This window comes from Gymnoscopelus microlampas (assembly GCF_963454915.1).
Source record: "Gymnoscopelus microlampas genome assembly, chromosome: 6".
Classification (NCBI taxonomy): Eukaryota; Metazoa; Chordata; class Actinopteri; order Myctophiformes; family Myctophidae; genus Gymnoscopelus; species Gymnoscopelus microlampas.
In genome coordinates this window covers 4,874,212-4,888,702 of record NC_139943.1, presented here as the reverse complement: position 1 = coordinate 4,888,702, position 14,491 = coordinate 4,874,212, and the positions used below count along the sequence as shown (strand labels likewise).

At 41.7% G+C, this 14,491-nt stretch overlaps 2 protein-coding genes across 2 annotated transcripts in view; one reads left to right on the top strand and one right to left on the bottom strand.

Annotated features, from left to right (window-relative positions):
- LOC311047414 (cerebellin-1-like) overlaps positions 1 to 14,491 on the top strand; it is an 878,463-nt gene that overhangs the window by 289,767 nt on the left and 574,205 nt on the right. The gene's annotated exons all lie outside the window — the stretch shown is intronic.
- The window catches only part of LOC311047416 (tetraspanin-18B-like), a 103,941-nt gene that overhangs the window by 15,905 nt on the left and 73,545 nt on the right, over positions 1 to 14,491 (bottom strand). Inside the window, exon 3 of the mRNA XM_084060124.1 lies at positions 944 to 1,039. Within this exon, the coding sequence (XP_083916250.1) occupies positions 944 to 1,039 (96 nt within the window). The remainder of the gene's footprint in view (positions 1 to 943; positions 1,040 to 14,491) is intronic.

Genomic DNA, 14,491 nt, shown 5'->3' with positions numbered 1-14,491 from the left:
GTAATCATTGCTATAGAGTGTTTGTTTCAGTAACAGGGCTCTCTGCGTCTCTCCAGTTCTTTAATAAGAACCACTAATAAGAACTTAATGTGTGCCAAAAACGGTCCGGACCGTTTTTCAAAAGCCACGCGTGGAGTGCCATAAACCAGTGGTTCTCAAACGTTTTCATGTCAAGGACCCCCAAATTGACACTTATTAGCCTGCGGACCCCCATTTGAAAAAGATATGCCAGGGACCCCCCATAAGAGAAGATTTTTACGGCTCTCTAGCAGTGATTCTCAACCATTTTAATTTCAAGGACCCCCAGTTTGACATGCATTAGGCTACGGACCCCCATTTATTGGCATCTCTATCTCTGGGACCCCAATTCATATTGTACAATCTATGTTAATTTTACTCTGAGAGTGTACAAATGGAACCAAATGGACCCGTTAGGGTCCATTTGGTTCCATTTGTACACTCTCAGAGTTACAGACCCATAAGGGTCCATTTGGTTCCTATCCATCATTTAGCTGGGGACCCCCTGGAACCCCCTCAAGTACCCCTGGGGGTCCCCGGACCCCACTTTGAAAACCAATGCCATAAACGGTTATAACCGTTTATTAATCAGACAGTTCCAGTGTTTGGAACTATAGCCCATAGCGGCCCGCTATGCGGCGCGATCAAAGCGTGTCATAACTCTCTCTCTCCATGGGTCTGGTTCCTCCTACGGGCTGGGGGCGGAGCCTATGTCAGCAGGGAGTTTTGGGGCGGGGAGAGTAGGACGAAGGCACCCTCTTCTACGTCCTCCCGGTGGGGGCTCCTCACTGGCAGGTGAGTCAGTAGGATAACACAGCAGCACAACAGACGTGTGTGTGGGGAGGAAATAATGTACATAATGGCTAATAATAATCATAAAAAAATAAAATAAAAAAATAAAACACGAGGACAGTTTAGTACTTACAAAGATGAGGAAGTTGAAGAGGAACATGAGGTACTTGATGCAGCTCAGACAGTCTCCCTCCATGGCCGTCCCCCTGGCCGATGCTTCTCCCTGCCCCTGTGTGACACGAAACAAACACACCTTAATGCACATTCTCCCTGTGACGCGAAACAAACACACCTTAACCCATTAAGACCTGGAACTGTGTCATTTTTAGATTTGAGCTAAAAAGCATTATTTTACACTTTGGGCTATTCAAAAATAGCAGATATACAAGCTCATAGTGCCGCACTATGAGCTTGTATATCTGCTATTTTTTTTAAATCGTGAAAATGTGTGCAAATCTTTGAATACATATATTTTTAAAGCGAACATTTTTAACTCAAATCTTTGCTTCTGGGGGGTCCCTGGAACAAAATATTTTGATGCCAAATACATATAATTTTGGGGGTCCTTGACATGAAAAAGATTGAGCACCACTGATATAGAAACAGACGTTTTTCAGAATACTGTTGAGATTTAGGAGACATGTAGAATCGGCTTCAGGTCTCAATGGGTTAATGCACATTCTCCCTGTGACGCGAAACAAACACCGCTGTCTAATCAAAGACTCAGAACACCTGCTCATATCAACCCGCGCTGCTTCACTTTATGCCGTATCCAACATTAAACAAACACACCGTATCATTTACAACTAAACGTTACTCTCAAGAATGTTTTGGAAAACATTTGAAGCGAGAAATAGACGATGCAGTAACCGAACATGTATTCTATTTGATCAACACTTCCTTGTTTTCCCGAGGCGACCGTGTTGCGCTCTATGGGCGGACTGCCAGCAAAACACTTATGGAATACTTTCACTGCCGTAAGCAAATAAATACTTTGTTTTGTTGTTACTTTTGGGTCAATTTATTTATTTATTTATTCAATATCCGTGTTATAAGTGGGATAATTGACAGGTAGCCGGTGTTTATTGATAAATAAATCCCTTCAGGGTGATTAGGCACCTCCGCTACGCGTCACGGCTACCCGTCAATTATCCCTTGCGTAACGCGCCTGTGACATGTAATTATGTCGGCACTCCCTCGAAAATTAGATGGTGGGTCTTCAAGGGGTTTATCCTAATAAAGGAACTTGAATCATCATCTTAATACACCCTGCACGCACGCACGCACGCACGCACACGCACACACACACACACACACACACACACAGGCCCTCATTTATCAACGCAGCGTATAAACCGGCGTATATTTTTCCATATATTCGGCGTACACCAACGTCGAAGTCACATTTATCAACGCATCCTACACAGCTGATCCGAGCGGACATTTGGTCCCAGCGTTGATAAATGTCACGGCTGAAACCGAGCGTCATTTAAATAACACGCCCTTAAAAATTCTCAAAACGCCCCGATTTTACGACATGAAGACGAACCAGAATACGACCAAAGACATGAAAAGCCAATAAGAAACACTTTGCCCAGCTGGCCTCGCCTCGCACACACGCACACACACGCACACGCCTCTCTCTCTCTCTCGTCCTCTCTCTCTCTCTCTCTCTCTCTCTCTCTCTCTCTCTCTCTCTCTCTCTCTCTCTCAGACACACACACACACACACACACACACACACACACACACACACACATACACACACACACACACACACACACACACACACACTCCGTACCGTAGCGGTACAATCTAATTGTCACGTAGGCTTGTAGCCTACACGAATGGCATATTATGATACCAATCACATCCCATGAATGGAATACGTGTGTATATTAATTTATTTAACCCATACCGAGCAGTGCGCGTTCGAGTTACACTAAAATAAAGCCGTCATGTATATTCCCATTTCCCAGTGAGACTCGGACCGTTGGACGGGCGGGTCCCGTCCCGCTGCGCATTAATGAGAGATAGGCTGGAGAGAACATTAATGAATGAAGGCTGGTGTGTGTTGGACCATGGGTTAAATGTCTGATCTCCCGGTGGCCATGAAAATATAACAGCAGCGCCGCTAAACTCCCGAGAGTGCCCTCGCGAAGCGCTGTATATTTTGAAATAGCAGATCTACAAGCTCACAACGCGTCGCGATGCGACGCTGGCTTGTGAGCTTGTATATCTGCTATTTTCAATGCAGCCAGATCTACAATCTTATCTGAATGACTGTTAAAGCAGTTTGTTTAAATGACTTTATAAAATGATATATTTTCACAGCGATTATTTATTAGTGTAGATATACACATTTAGGAGTGGATTATGTGTCCAGATGCTTGTCAGACAGTCAGACAATGGTGCTCCGCAGGTCTAGAATGGAATAAACGGGTGCAGCCAACGTCAACAACTGGTCTCGACCAGACGTGAGATCTCAGCGTACCGTAGGATAAAGCCCACGTCAGGATATATTGATAAATGCCGAAAATTGCGGTGATTACGCCGTACGCCCATTATTTGGTCTACACCGCGTTGATAAATGAGGGCCATTGTGCTGTCAGTTGAGTTAAGTTGAGTCGGTGTCAGCAGTAAAGCCGTGTCATGGCCTCGGGCTTCAGTTCATCAACACAGTTATAACTGTGAAGGGAACTAGAAGTCAGAGCAACACATCTACAGTGTCAGCCCAAAATATGAAGTTGGAATGAATTACGGGCTCGGCAATTAAACCAAAAATATATATCGAAATCCACAACCCAGGGCCTCGAGACTAACGGCATCGCGACGTCCCCGGGACATTAAAAAATATGTATTCGGAAAAATGTATCTCCCCAAGGACGCTGACAGGACGAAAAGATTTGTTGGAGCCGACTGCGCATATTACTGTCCCTGCACGAATGCTGCGCAAACTCGCAGCACGAGAGACACGGAAAATAAATATCATGTTTACAGAATGCTTAACCCATTAAGACCGGGAACGCATCTGTGTCATTTTAAGATTTCTTATATTCAAAAATAGTAGATCTACAAGCTCATAGCGCGGCACTCGGTGAAAAATAGTGGAAAATTTGTGCAAATCTTTGAATATGTACACGTTTTAAAGCGAACATTTTTAACTCCCTAACCCTAATCCGTTTTTTTCAAAAAACTGTTAGGATTTAGAAGACATTTGTAGAATCCCCCAGAAGCAAAGATTTGAGTTACAATGTTTGCTTAAAAAAACATATATGCAAATATCTGCACACATTTTCACGATTTTTCAAAAAATAGAAGATCTGCAAGCTCATAGCGCGGCACTCAGTGCCGCGCTATGAGCTTGTATATCTGCTAATTCTTTTTTATAGCCAAATAAATCTTAACATGACACAGTTGCGTTCTTGGTCTTAATGTGTTAAAAGGTTACCGCGGGCAGTGCTGATTCAACCTTTTTAGGTAGAACTTAGTTGCAAACATTGCTGCGCTATCTGAAGAGGTTTGACTTACACAGCAGACAGGGAGGGAGAGCAGACACACTGTCTGTCAATCTGCGAACTACAGTTTCCAACAACTAGTCGAAAATTGCCAATCTGCAAGCCGGTGGCTGAGAGAAAAATCCTAGCGTCTCCATCTCCTTTCCATGGAAAATATTGCTACGCTACATAAGGAGTAAAGTTATGGATCTGATTTGGATTGTGATATTAAAGATAAGATATTAAACTAACGGAATGCGATATTGTCCGAGTACCAAGCACAGTTCGTCTCGTTAAGAAATCAAGTAGTTTGTACGTCTTTCAGACTGGTTGTAATTAGGGCTGTCAACTTTCCTCAGAAATGATATTTGAATATTGGTCTTAATGTGTCTTAATGTGCAGATATTGAAATATATTCGAATATTATTATTATTATAAAAAAAAATATATTATATATTTTTTTGGACAGAAACAGTACAAAAACAATGTATTGAGTGCTCGGATCCAATAAAACATATCTTTTGTTTTTTTTATAACTTCATACATTGTTTTTTGTATTGTCCCTGTCAAATAAACATAAACAAATAAAAATACATCGATTTTTTTAAATTCAAATATTAATTTTCATATTCAAATATACATCTTTTCCCAATATTCGAATAATATTCAAATATCGAATATTCGTTTGACAGCCCTAGTTGTAATGCCGTATGAGATGCTATGGTTTCATGCATTCATTACTATTTTTCCCCACATACCATAATGTCTTCCTCCGCCACACTCCAGCTGAATCCCATTTTTCTTGGCATATTAAAGCAGCACTATGTTACTTTCCTCTTCTACCCCGGATTTGAACCCAGTTTCTAATAGCTCTGTTGAGCTAATAGAGCCTGCTTTGCTTGAATTGAATCTCGACCTTCAGGGAAAGATTTGTGTCAAATCAGAAACGAAATCAGGATGGTGTCAAAGAAAGGTCATGTCTCGCCTATAGTCACAGGATCTAATTGTCTCAATAGAAGAGCAGGGAGACCAAATACAACCACCCCAATTGTAGGGGTGTAAGTTATATTGTATTAGCATACTCTTACTCTAGCCTCGCGCAGCCAGACTATATCACTGCATGGATATGAGTCTGGTGCTTCCATGAGGACGTTTTTTTTCCCCCAAGGGGCGGGATCATAACAATGGCCCTCGACGCAATTGGTTAGACCTACAACCAACTACCAATTACAGTCTCCCATATTTGAATACTGGGCCCTGATTGGTCACCCACGTCTTCTGGAGCAGGAAATGGATTCTCTATGGAGCGGTGCCAGACCCAAATTGCAGAGTGCAATTTTTTTTGCACTCGCAGATTCGTCTGGTTCCCAGGCTACTCTTACTCTACCATACAGATTGGACTAAATTACATTTCATCAATAAAACAAATCACACCCAGTGTGAAGTGGGCGGTGTGGTCACAGTGGTCATCACAGTGATGGAAGTGATTCACTTAAAAAAAAACATAAAAGTGTTTTTTTAAGTCCATACTGCTATTCATAGGGCTTCACATGTGTCATGTGTTTCGCTAGCCAATCACAGTCCTGAATTTGCAAAGTCAGCCAATCACATTACAGCTAGTGGTGATGAGACTAGCTGTAATATGATTGGCTGACTTTGCAAAAGTATAGATTTGCATTGACTGTGGAAGGGTTAGGGTTGTAGATGACTGCGTTGTAGACTATTGGCCAATCACGGTGCAGGATTGGTCAGTGTCCAAACCTCACTTATAGGGGGCGGTTACACCGCCCCAAAAAAATAGTTACACCGCTTTAACTGATAGGTTGATATTTCAATGTTATCGTTTGGTAACTGACGCTCCTGAAGCAACTAGTTCGGTTCAAGTTCACTAGTGTGCTCCACCACATCCCCCACTTTAGTTTCTACAGCGCAACTCCAGATCAAAATCCAACTCCTGATCCACTCTTAGTTCCAGTTTTGAGCCACGATTGAATCATTTTAAACGCTCTGTTTATTCATCAACAGCACGGTTTAGTTTGTGATGCGTTGTGAATGTGGACGCATCGCTGACACGTTTAGCCAACATAGACACACCGAACACAGAGTACGTCGTACAGTGCATGTACCGTATTACCGTTCACCACTAGATGGAAGAAGGGTTACATCTCCAAGGAGAAAAGGTTGGTTGCCACGGTTACCACTGCGTTAAGTGACAGATTCCTCTTAATGTAATGAACCCTCCATCCCATAATCACACACACACACACACACACACACACACACACACAATAACCTAGCTGACATTAACACTCTGCTTGATGAGGGCAGCACTCCACTTTAATGAACACACACACACACACACACACACACACACACACACACACACACACACACACACACACACACACACACACACACACACACACACACACACACACACACACACACACACACACACACACACACACACACACACACACACACACACCTCAGCGTGGGTGGTCAAACACTCCCCCTATAGAAATAATATGATTCTATATCATCTCTGTCGAGTGGAGACTGTGTATGTCCAAAACTGTTACTTTTAAAGAAATGTAGCCCAACAAAAAGAAAATAACCATGTGTTCCAATGGATCCAATGTAGTTATTTAGTCACAAGCTCTTGTTATCACTCAATTAAACGTATCAATACTGCAATGTAAAAATACTCTGTTCCAAGTAAAAGTCCGGAATTCAACATTTACTTGAGTAAAAGTACAAAAGTATTGGTATCAAAATGTACTTAAAAGTACCAAAAGTAAAAGTAGTCATTATGCAGAATGTCCCATTTCGCAAGTTTTAAAATGTACACAAATCTTTTGAAAATAGCAGATCTACAAGCTCACAATGCATCACATCACGACGCATTGTGAGCTTGTAGATCGGCTATTTTCAAATGGCCGAAATGTATAGGGCTGAAGTGGTTAATGTATGTTTTGTAAAATCTACAAAGTAACTAGTAACTAAAGTTTTCAAATAATTGTTGTGGAATAAATGTATAATATTTGTCTCTGAGATGTTAGTGGAGTAGAAGTAAAAGTACAGAACATTGGAAATACTCCAGTAAAGTAAAAACAAAAACTCACAATTGTACTTAAGTACAGTACTTGAGTAAATGTATTAGTTACTTTACATCACTGCCACAGACACACTGAACCATGTTTCAACCACAGACGTGTTTCAGATGATGCCGCATGGAAACATGGCTACACAGTCTCAGGGCCACAGACCACTAACAAAGCATCTCTCCTCGTACGTACAATCAGGCAACATGAAGGATCTGACAAGAACAAAAATAAATCAGGCCAAAAGGAAACTCCCCCCCCCCCCCATCCCTCCTCCCTCTCCTGTCCTTTTCTTGCACTTTAATAATGCTTGAACTGTTCTTAACTTCACTGCTGTATATAAAAGATGCTGTGAAGTTGTTTACATAAAGTACTACTATGAATAGAAATAACTTTACCTAAACTTTACCAAGATATCATTGAAATTGGATTTTATATATTTGAAAAATGTTAGCTTCCCTCTATTAATAGGCTAGCCTACAACGTATTCTGTGTGCGGTGTGTTTATGTTGGCTAAACGTGTCAGCGATGCGTCCACATTCACAACAGATCACAAACTAAACTGTGCTGGCGAGTTAATAAACAGAGCTTTTAAAATGATTCAATCAGGGCTCAAAACTGGAACTAAGAGCGGATCAGGAGTTGGATTTTGATCAGGAGTTGCGCTGTAGAAAAGGACCCTCTCGAAAACGAGATGACACATCTCAAGGGGTTATCCTTCTAATAAAGGTACTATACTATGGCAGCTACTGAGAAATGCTGTTGTATGATGTATATAATATACCACGCTCATATGCACTTTGTACATATCTCTACTGTCCGGCAGAAACCAGCTAACTCCAAAATGTACATTTTTCAGGAAATGACTAAAACAAAACAAAAAGTGTGAGTTAGGAGGTTTTGTTCATCATTGAGAACAGCTGAATAGACCATATTCACACGGCGGCCATATTGCCATTAAGTCAATGAAATGTCACCTCAGTTGCCACCCCAGTTGCCACAGCAATGCAATGTTAAATTCCAAAATGGCCGTCGTGTGAATATGGACTATGGACCTCCAAGCTCACAGTGAGGTTTGGAGGTCAAAAGGGGGTAACTCCACCCGTAACTGGAGTTAGCTGGTTTAGCAGAAAATTTGAGGATCCAATGGAGTTAGCTGCTTTTGTCGGAAGTGCTTTATAATACTTTTCAATGGTTCAGTATTTGTTTAATCAACACAGACGTAATCGGTGTTCAATAGCACTGATTTATGGGGGGAAAAAATGCAAAAGCAGAAAAATGGAATTAGATGGTTTCTGCTTTAATATTGTCTAAGAGCCATATGAGCCTGGTTCTATCTAATTTGTTGACGTCACCGCAGGGCTCGGTGAAGGCCAAGGTTGCCAGGGTTACCGGGTATTTAACCCTGTCCCTAATAAACCGCAGGTGTTGCCAGTGGCAGAGGCGAACCAGTTTTTGACTGTGTTACATGAGAGCTGGAGGTCTGTGTGCGTTTGACTGTTTGTTTGTTTATTTATGCGTTTATTTATTGCATGCTGAAGTGACAGATCGGCTACAGAATAAAACGTTTGTTTATGAAATCAACGGACACGTGTTTTACTTGTTATTGTTTTTAATTCTTATTATCCTTTTTCAATTTTTCTTTTTTGTTCTTCACTTCACTTATTATTAAAATTACCTATGCTACTGCACAGTGGTGGAACTAAGTAACTAAGTGCATTTACTCAAGTACTGTACTTAAGTACAATGTTGAGGTATTTTTACTTTGCTGGAGTATTTCAAATTTTCAGTACTTTTACTTCTACTCCACTACATCTCAGAGGCAAATATGATAATTTTACTCCACTACAATTATTTGTAAACTTTAGTTACTTTGTAGATTTGTATTATTATTACAAAACATACATTAACCACTTCAGCCCTATATACATTTCGGCCATTTGGAAAATAGCCGATCTACAAGCTCACAATGCGTCGCGATGCGACGCATTGTGAGCTTTTAAATCTGCTATTTTCAAAACATTTTTATAAATTGTATAGACCCCTTAACAGACGACGTCACACTGATAAGAACCAGTATGCGTGCAACCAGTATGCGCTAAATGAAACCCATTCTATCAGGTCTCGCCAGGACGTGCCACACTAGCCAACACACAAGAGGGGGTTGGGGTGTGCTGAAACTAGCGCACCCCGAAACAACAGGTTGGAAATTGATTGCGTGAAACAATCACCTGCGCATCCAGTCTCAATGTTAGTAAACAATTAATTGGTCTATACATTTGAAAACTTGTGAAATGGGACATTCTGCATAATGACTACTTTCTACTTTTGGTCCTTTAAGTACATTTTGATACCAATACGTTTTTTTACTTTTACTCAAGTAAATTTTGAATCCGGACTTTTACTTGTAACAGAGTATTTCAACATTGCAGTATTGATCCTTTTACTAAAGTAAAACATGTTAGTACTTGTTCCACCACAGCTGCTGCACTGTCTGAAGGAAGATGAACAAAAACAAAACAGTTTTACTCTTGTACCTGTATACACAAGATGTAACAAAATAAAACACCAAACTTGAACCTCCAAATAAACAGGCCGTTTCTCTTGGGGAGAGTTGGCTGGAAGACCGACGCTGGGTTTTATATTTGATAAAAAAAACTACTTTAAAACAGAAGGAATTATCTCACAGCTCAGCGAGAGCAGAGAATTAATGAGTTGGCAGAAAGTACGGACGCTCGCAGCTGTGAGGCTGTAATTAGTACTGTCCTCTCCAGCGGTGATTGTCTGAGTCGAGGGCAACGCCAAGAAGATTAAAAAAATACGATGTTTGTCTGCGGAGCGAGGACTCTGCTAATGACACACACCACTGCAGAGCAGCTGGGGGAAAGAGAAAAGAAAGAATGTAAAATGTTTTTTGGTTCACGTCTTTTTCCAGTGAATATATTAGTCTCTCTCTCTCTCTCTCTCTCTCCTAACTAAAACAAGGAGAGATGAGCCTGTCGACATTGTAACTGTTCATTCAGTACCAGGAGGACTTGTCATGACAATGTTTTTTTAGTTGCTCCATGTTCATCTATAAACTACACTGTCCCAACACCAAAGACTGCCATCGGTAAATTATTTCAGGGTTTGACCATTACGTAATGCTTTTGCAAAAAGTAGGTTTATACGTTTTTTTTTGGAAAGCCTTTTCATGGCCATGTTGAGATCATATAGTTTAAAACAGGGGTCTTCAACAGGGGGTCCGGGACCCCTAGGGGGTCCTCAGAGCTACTATAGGGGGTTTTACATTAACCACGTGAACCCTCAAATTCCTTTTCTGAGGGGAACATTAGCTGAAAATAGCTGATCTACAAGCTCTCAACGCCTCGCGCTGCGAGGCGTTGAGAGCTTGTAGATCAGCTATTTTTGGCAAAGAGGCTAGAGGTGTAGAGGGAAAAAATAGCAGACTAAGTAAAAGAAAAAGCCTGTCATCTGAAACACAATTTTATACAATATAAATATAATGAGTAAAATGCTTCATCTCTCTCTCAGCTAGGGGGTCCTTGGCCTGAAAACGTTCAAGACCCTTGGTTTAAAATATATTGAGATTGTGTCTCTCTAGAACTTGAACTGAATTGTCATCCTGAAACGTTTACTTCAGGTAGTGCCTCTCAAAGTGGGATCCGGGGACACCCAGGGGTCCTTGAGGGGGTTCCGGGGGGGTCCCCCGCAAAATGAGTTAATATACCATAAAAATACTGCTTTAACCATATTTTATATTTTGTCTATAAGAAAAAGCAGATGCACAAATCTCAAATGTGAGCTTATTTTTGAAAAATCTTGGGGGGGAAAAAAAAATCATATTTTTTAATCAACATTTTTAACACAAATCATGCCTTCTGGGGGTCCCTGGCCCTCCATATTTTCAGATGGCAGATGGGGGCCAACTACATTTCATTTTGGAGGTCCTGTCCTTGACATGAAAAAGTTTAAGAACCACTGCTCTAAATTATAATTAAATGCATGTATTAATGATATGCAAACATTAATGATTATCATAATGATATGCATGTACTGTATATTGATCAGCTGTGGCGGTTACAGAGTTTTATTAATTACTCCCCCCTCCCTCCACCCCTCCCATGTGAAAGAGCTAACGAGGTCACAGGAGGTCTTAATTGAGATTTACATATATTACCCCCCCCCCCGCCCTTCTCCCCTCGGCCGTGAGAGCGGGCCCATGGGGGGGGGGGGGGGGGGTACAGAGATTAAAGGGAAACTTCACCCATGTTCAACCGTATCTTCATAAAATAGGTTCTCATAATCAGTGCTGGAAAAAGTACTCAAATATTTTACTCAAGTAAAAGTATCAATACTGCAATGTAGAAATACTCTCAACAAGTCAAAGTCTGGAATTCAAAATGTACTTAGTAGAAGTACAAAAGTAAAAGTACTCATTGTGCAGAATTTCAAATACCTACCAATGAGGTCACAGGTAGGCAGGTTTCTGAACCGTCCAAAAAGCTCTCCTCTGAGACACACAGTGAGACAGAAATGGTTCCATCTTATAATGAGCATCAGTGAGGAGCAGGGACGTGCACAGATAGACTCTAGGTGGTGCTAGAGCACCTGCCCTTTGCCCTCTTGACCAGAAGTGCCCTTTTGAAAAAAAAAATATATATATATATATATATTTTTTTACAGCAGGGGTCTTCAACAGGGGGTCCGGGACCCCTAGGGGTCCTCAGAGTTACTACAGGGGGTCCGCCAATTCCTTATGTGATATGATTTTTCTTTTTACCATAACCACTCGAAACCTAGCATCCCTTTTCTGAGGAGAACTTTAACCAAAAATAGCCGATCTAAGGCTTGTAGATCGGCTATTTTTGGCAAAGAGGTATAGGTGTAGAGGGAAAAAAGAGCAGACCAAGTCAACAAAAAAAAGTATAATTTACTTGAGCACCTGCCCCTCAAAATGTCTGTGCACGCCACTGGTGAGGAGCAATTATGTGAAGGTAAGGATGAAAATGGGCGCAGTGCCCCTTTAAGTCACATCTCCAAACTAAACTTCTGCTTTCTCTCTCACCCACCCCCCCCCCACCCCCTCCCTCCCTCAGGGTCGTACCACTATCAGCCCCCCCCCGCCCCCCCTCCCTTTCAGGTCCAGGGTACCACTGTCAGATCGGACAGCTTTTTTTCTTTGATTAAAATGCATTGGATGTTTAAAAATGAAGAGGAGGGTGAGAGTGTGTGTGTGTGTGTGTGTGTGTGTGTGTGTGTGTGTGTGTGTGTGTGTGTGTGTGTGTGTGTGTGTGTGTGTGTGCGCGGGGGGGGGCAGGGGCAGCGCAGCGTCAGCGCTGTATAAATCACCCTGCTACAGTGTGTGTGTGTGTGTGTGTGTGTGTGTGTGTGTGTGTGTGGGGTGGGGTGGAGAAAGTGCTAGCGTAAACACAAACTTGGCTCTTTCCCAGGAATCCCACGGGAACGCAGGGCCTCCATCGATCAACCGGCCGAACCGGGGGGCTCAGACCACGCTATAGTCTCTGATGTGCTGCAGTGTGTGCATGTACTGTACAAATACAGTTAAATACAAAAATATATATGTATGCTGATGTGGACAGCACAGGGACACACTTCACACCCCATGGAGACCCACCCTTAAACCAACATCCTCAACGCATTATTTCCACTGGTGGAAAGTAACTAAGCATTCACTCAAGTACTGCAGTAGGCTACTTACGTGTAAGTACACTTATGGGGTATATTTACTGGAGCATTTCCAATTTTCAATACTTTTACTCCACTACAATTATTTGAAAACTTGAGTTACTAGTTACTTTGTACATTTTGATTTGTATTACTACACATACATTAACCACTTCAGCCCTATATGTCTATATGTACTTTGGCTATTTTAATATAGCCGATCTACAAGCTCACAACGCGTTGCGATGCGACCAGATCTGCCCCACTGCAAATCTGGTGTATTGGCAAAATTCACAAACTGTCAACTGTATGAAATAAACAAATCAAACAAGAACAATGTAAATAGTTCAACTGATATTGCGAGTGGTTTCTCCATATTCAACACAAAATGCAGTTTCTTTAATACTTCGTAGAGCAGTGGTTCTCAAACTCCATCTCAAAATATTGTGTTCCAGGGACCCCCCAGAAGCAAAGATTTGAGTTACAAATGTTCGCTTTAAAAAATATATATATATATATATATATTCAAAAGTTTGCACACATTTTCACGATTTTTCAAAAATAGCAGATCTACAAGCTCATAGCGCGGCACGCACCGCGCTATGAGCTTGTATATCTGCTATTTTTGAATAGCCAAAGTATAAAAGGTCATAATTATTGTGATGCTATATTAACACATTTTGCTGGGGACCCCCTGGAACCCCCTCAAGTACCCCTGGGGGTCCCCGGACCCCACTTTGAGAACCAACGTCGTAGAGCACCCTTCTGCTGTTATGACCAGTGGTGTCATGGGGGCCACAAATGAAATGAAAATGTATCCTCACTCCTCGCATCTATAGGCTACACGGTAAGCAACACAGCATGTTGGCTTCAGTAGGGCTGCTGCCACTATCCTATCTGCACCATAGAGTTATAGATCTGCACGCAGCAATGCCTCAGGCACCGTCGAGGAAGAGAAAGATACTCGCTCAAAGCAAACATTTAGTTTCAGCTCCTATAATTCATGGCATTACTTGAATTTGTATTAGTTTAAAAAAAGACTTAAACTAAGCTAAAAAACATTTCCTATACAAACATGTCTCCTACTTTAAGGTAAAATAAAATGCGTGTGATGTGCGCATCATGCCGTGCGTGTGCGTGACGTCATTAAAATACCGTTCCGCCGGGTGAAAAAAATCACCAATACACCCCTGGTTATTATGACCTGCTGCAAACATGATGCATCGCCAGACACCAGCTTCTGGCAGCATTCATGCTGCAATCTTAGCCCATTCCTCATGCATGTGCAAAGGCCTTCGGTTCACTCATATTCTTGGATTTGTGTTTTGCAACCGCCTTCTTCAAATGCCACTAGAGATGTTCTATGGGGTTCAAGTCAGGAGAACTGTGAGA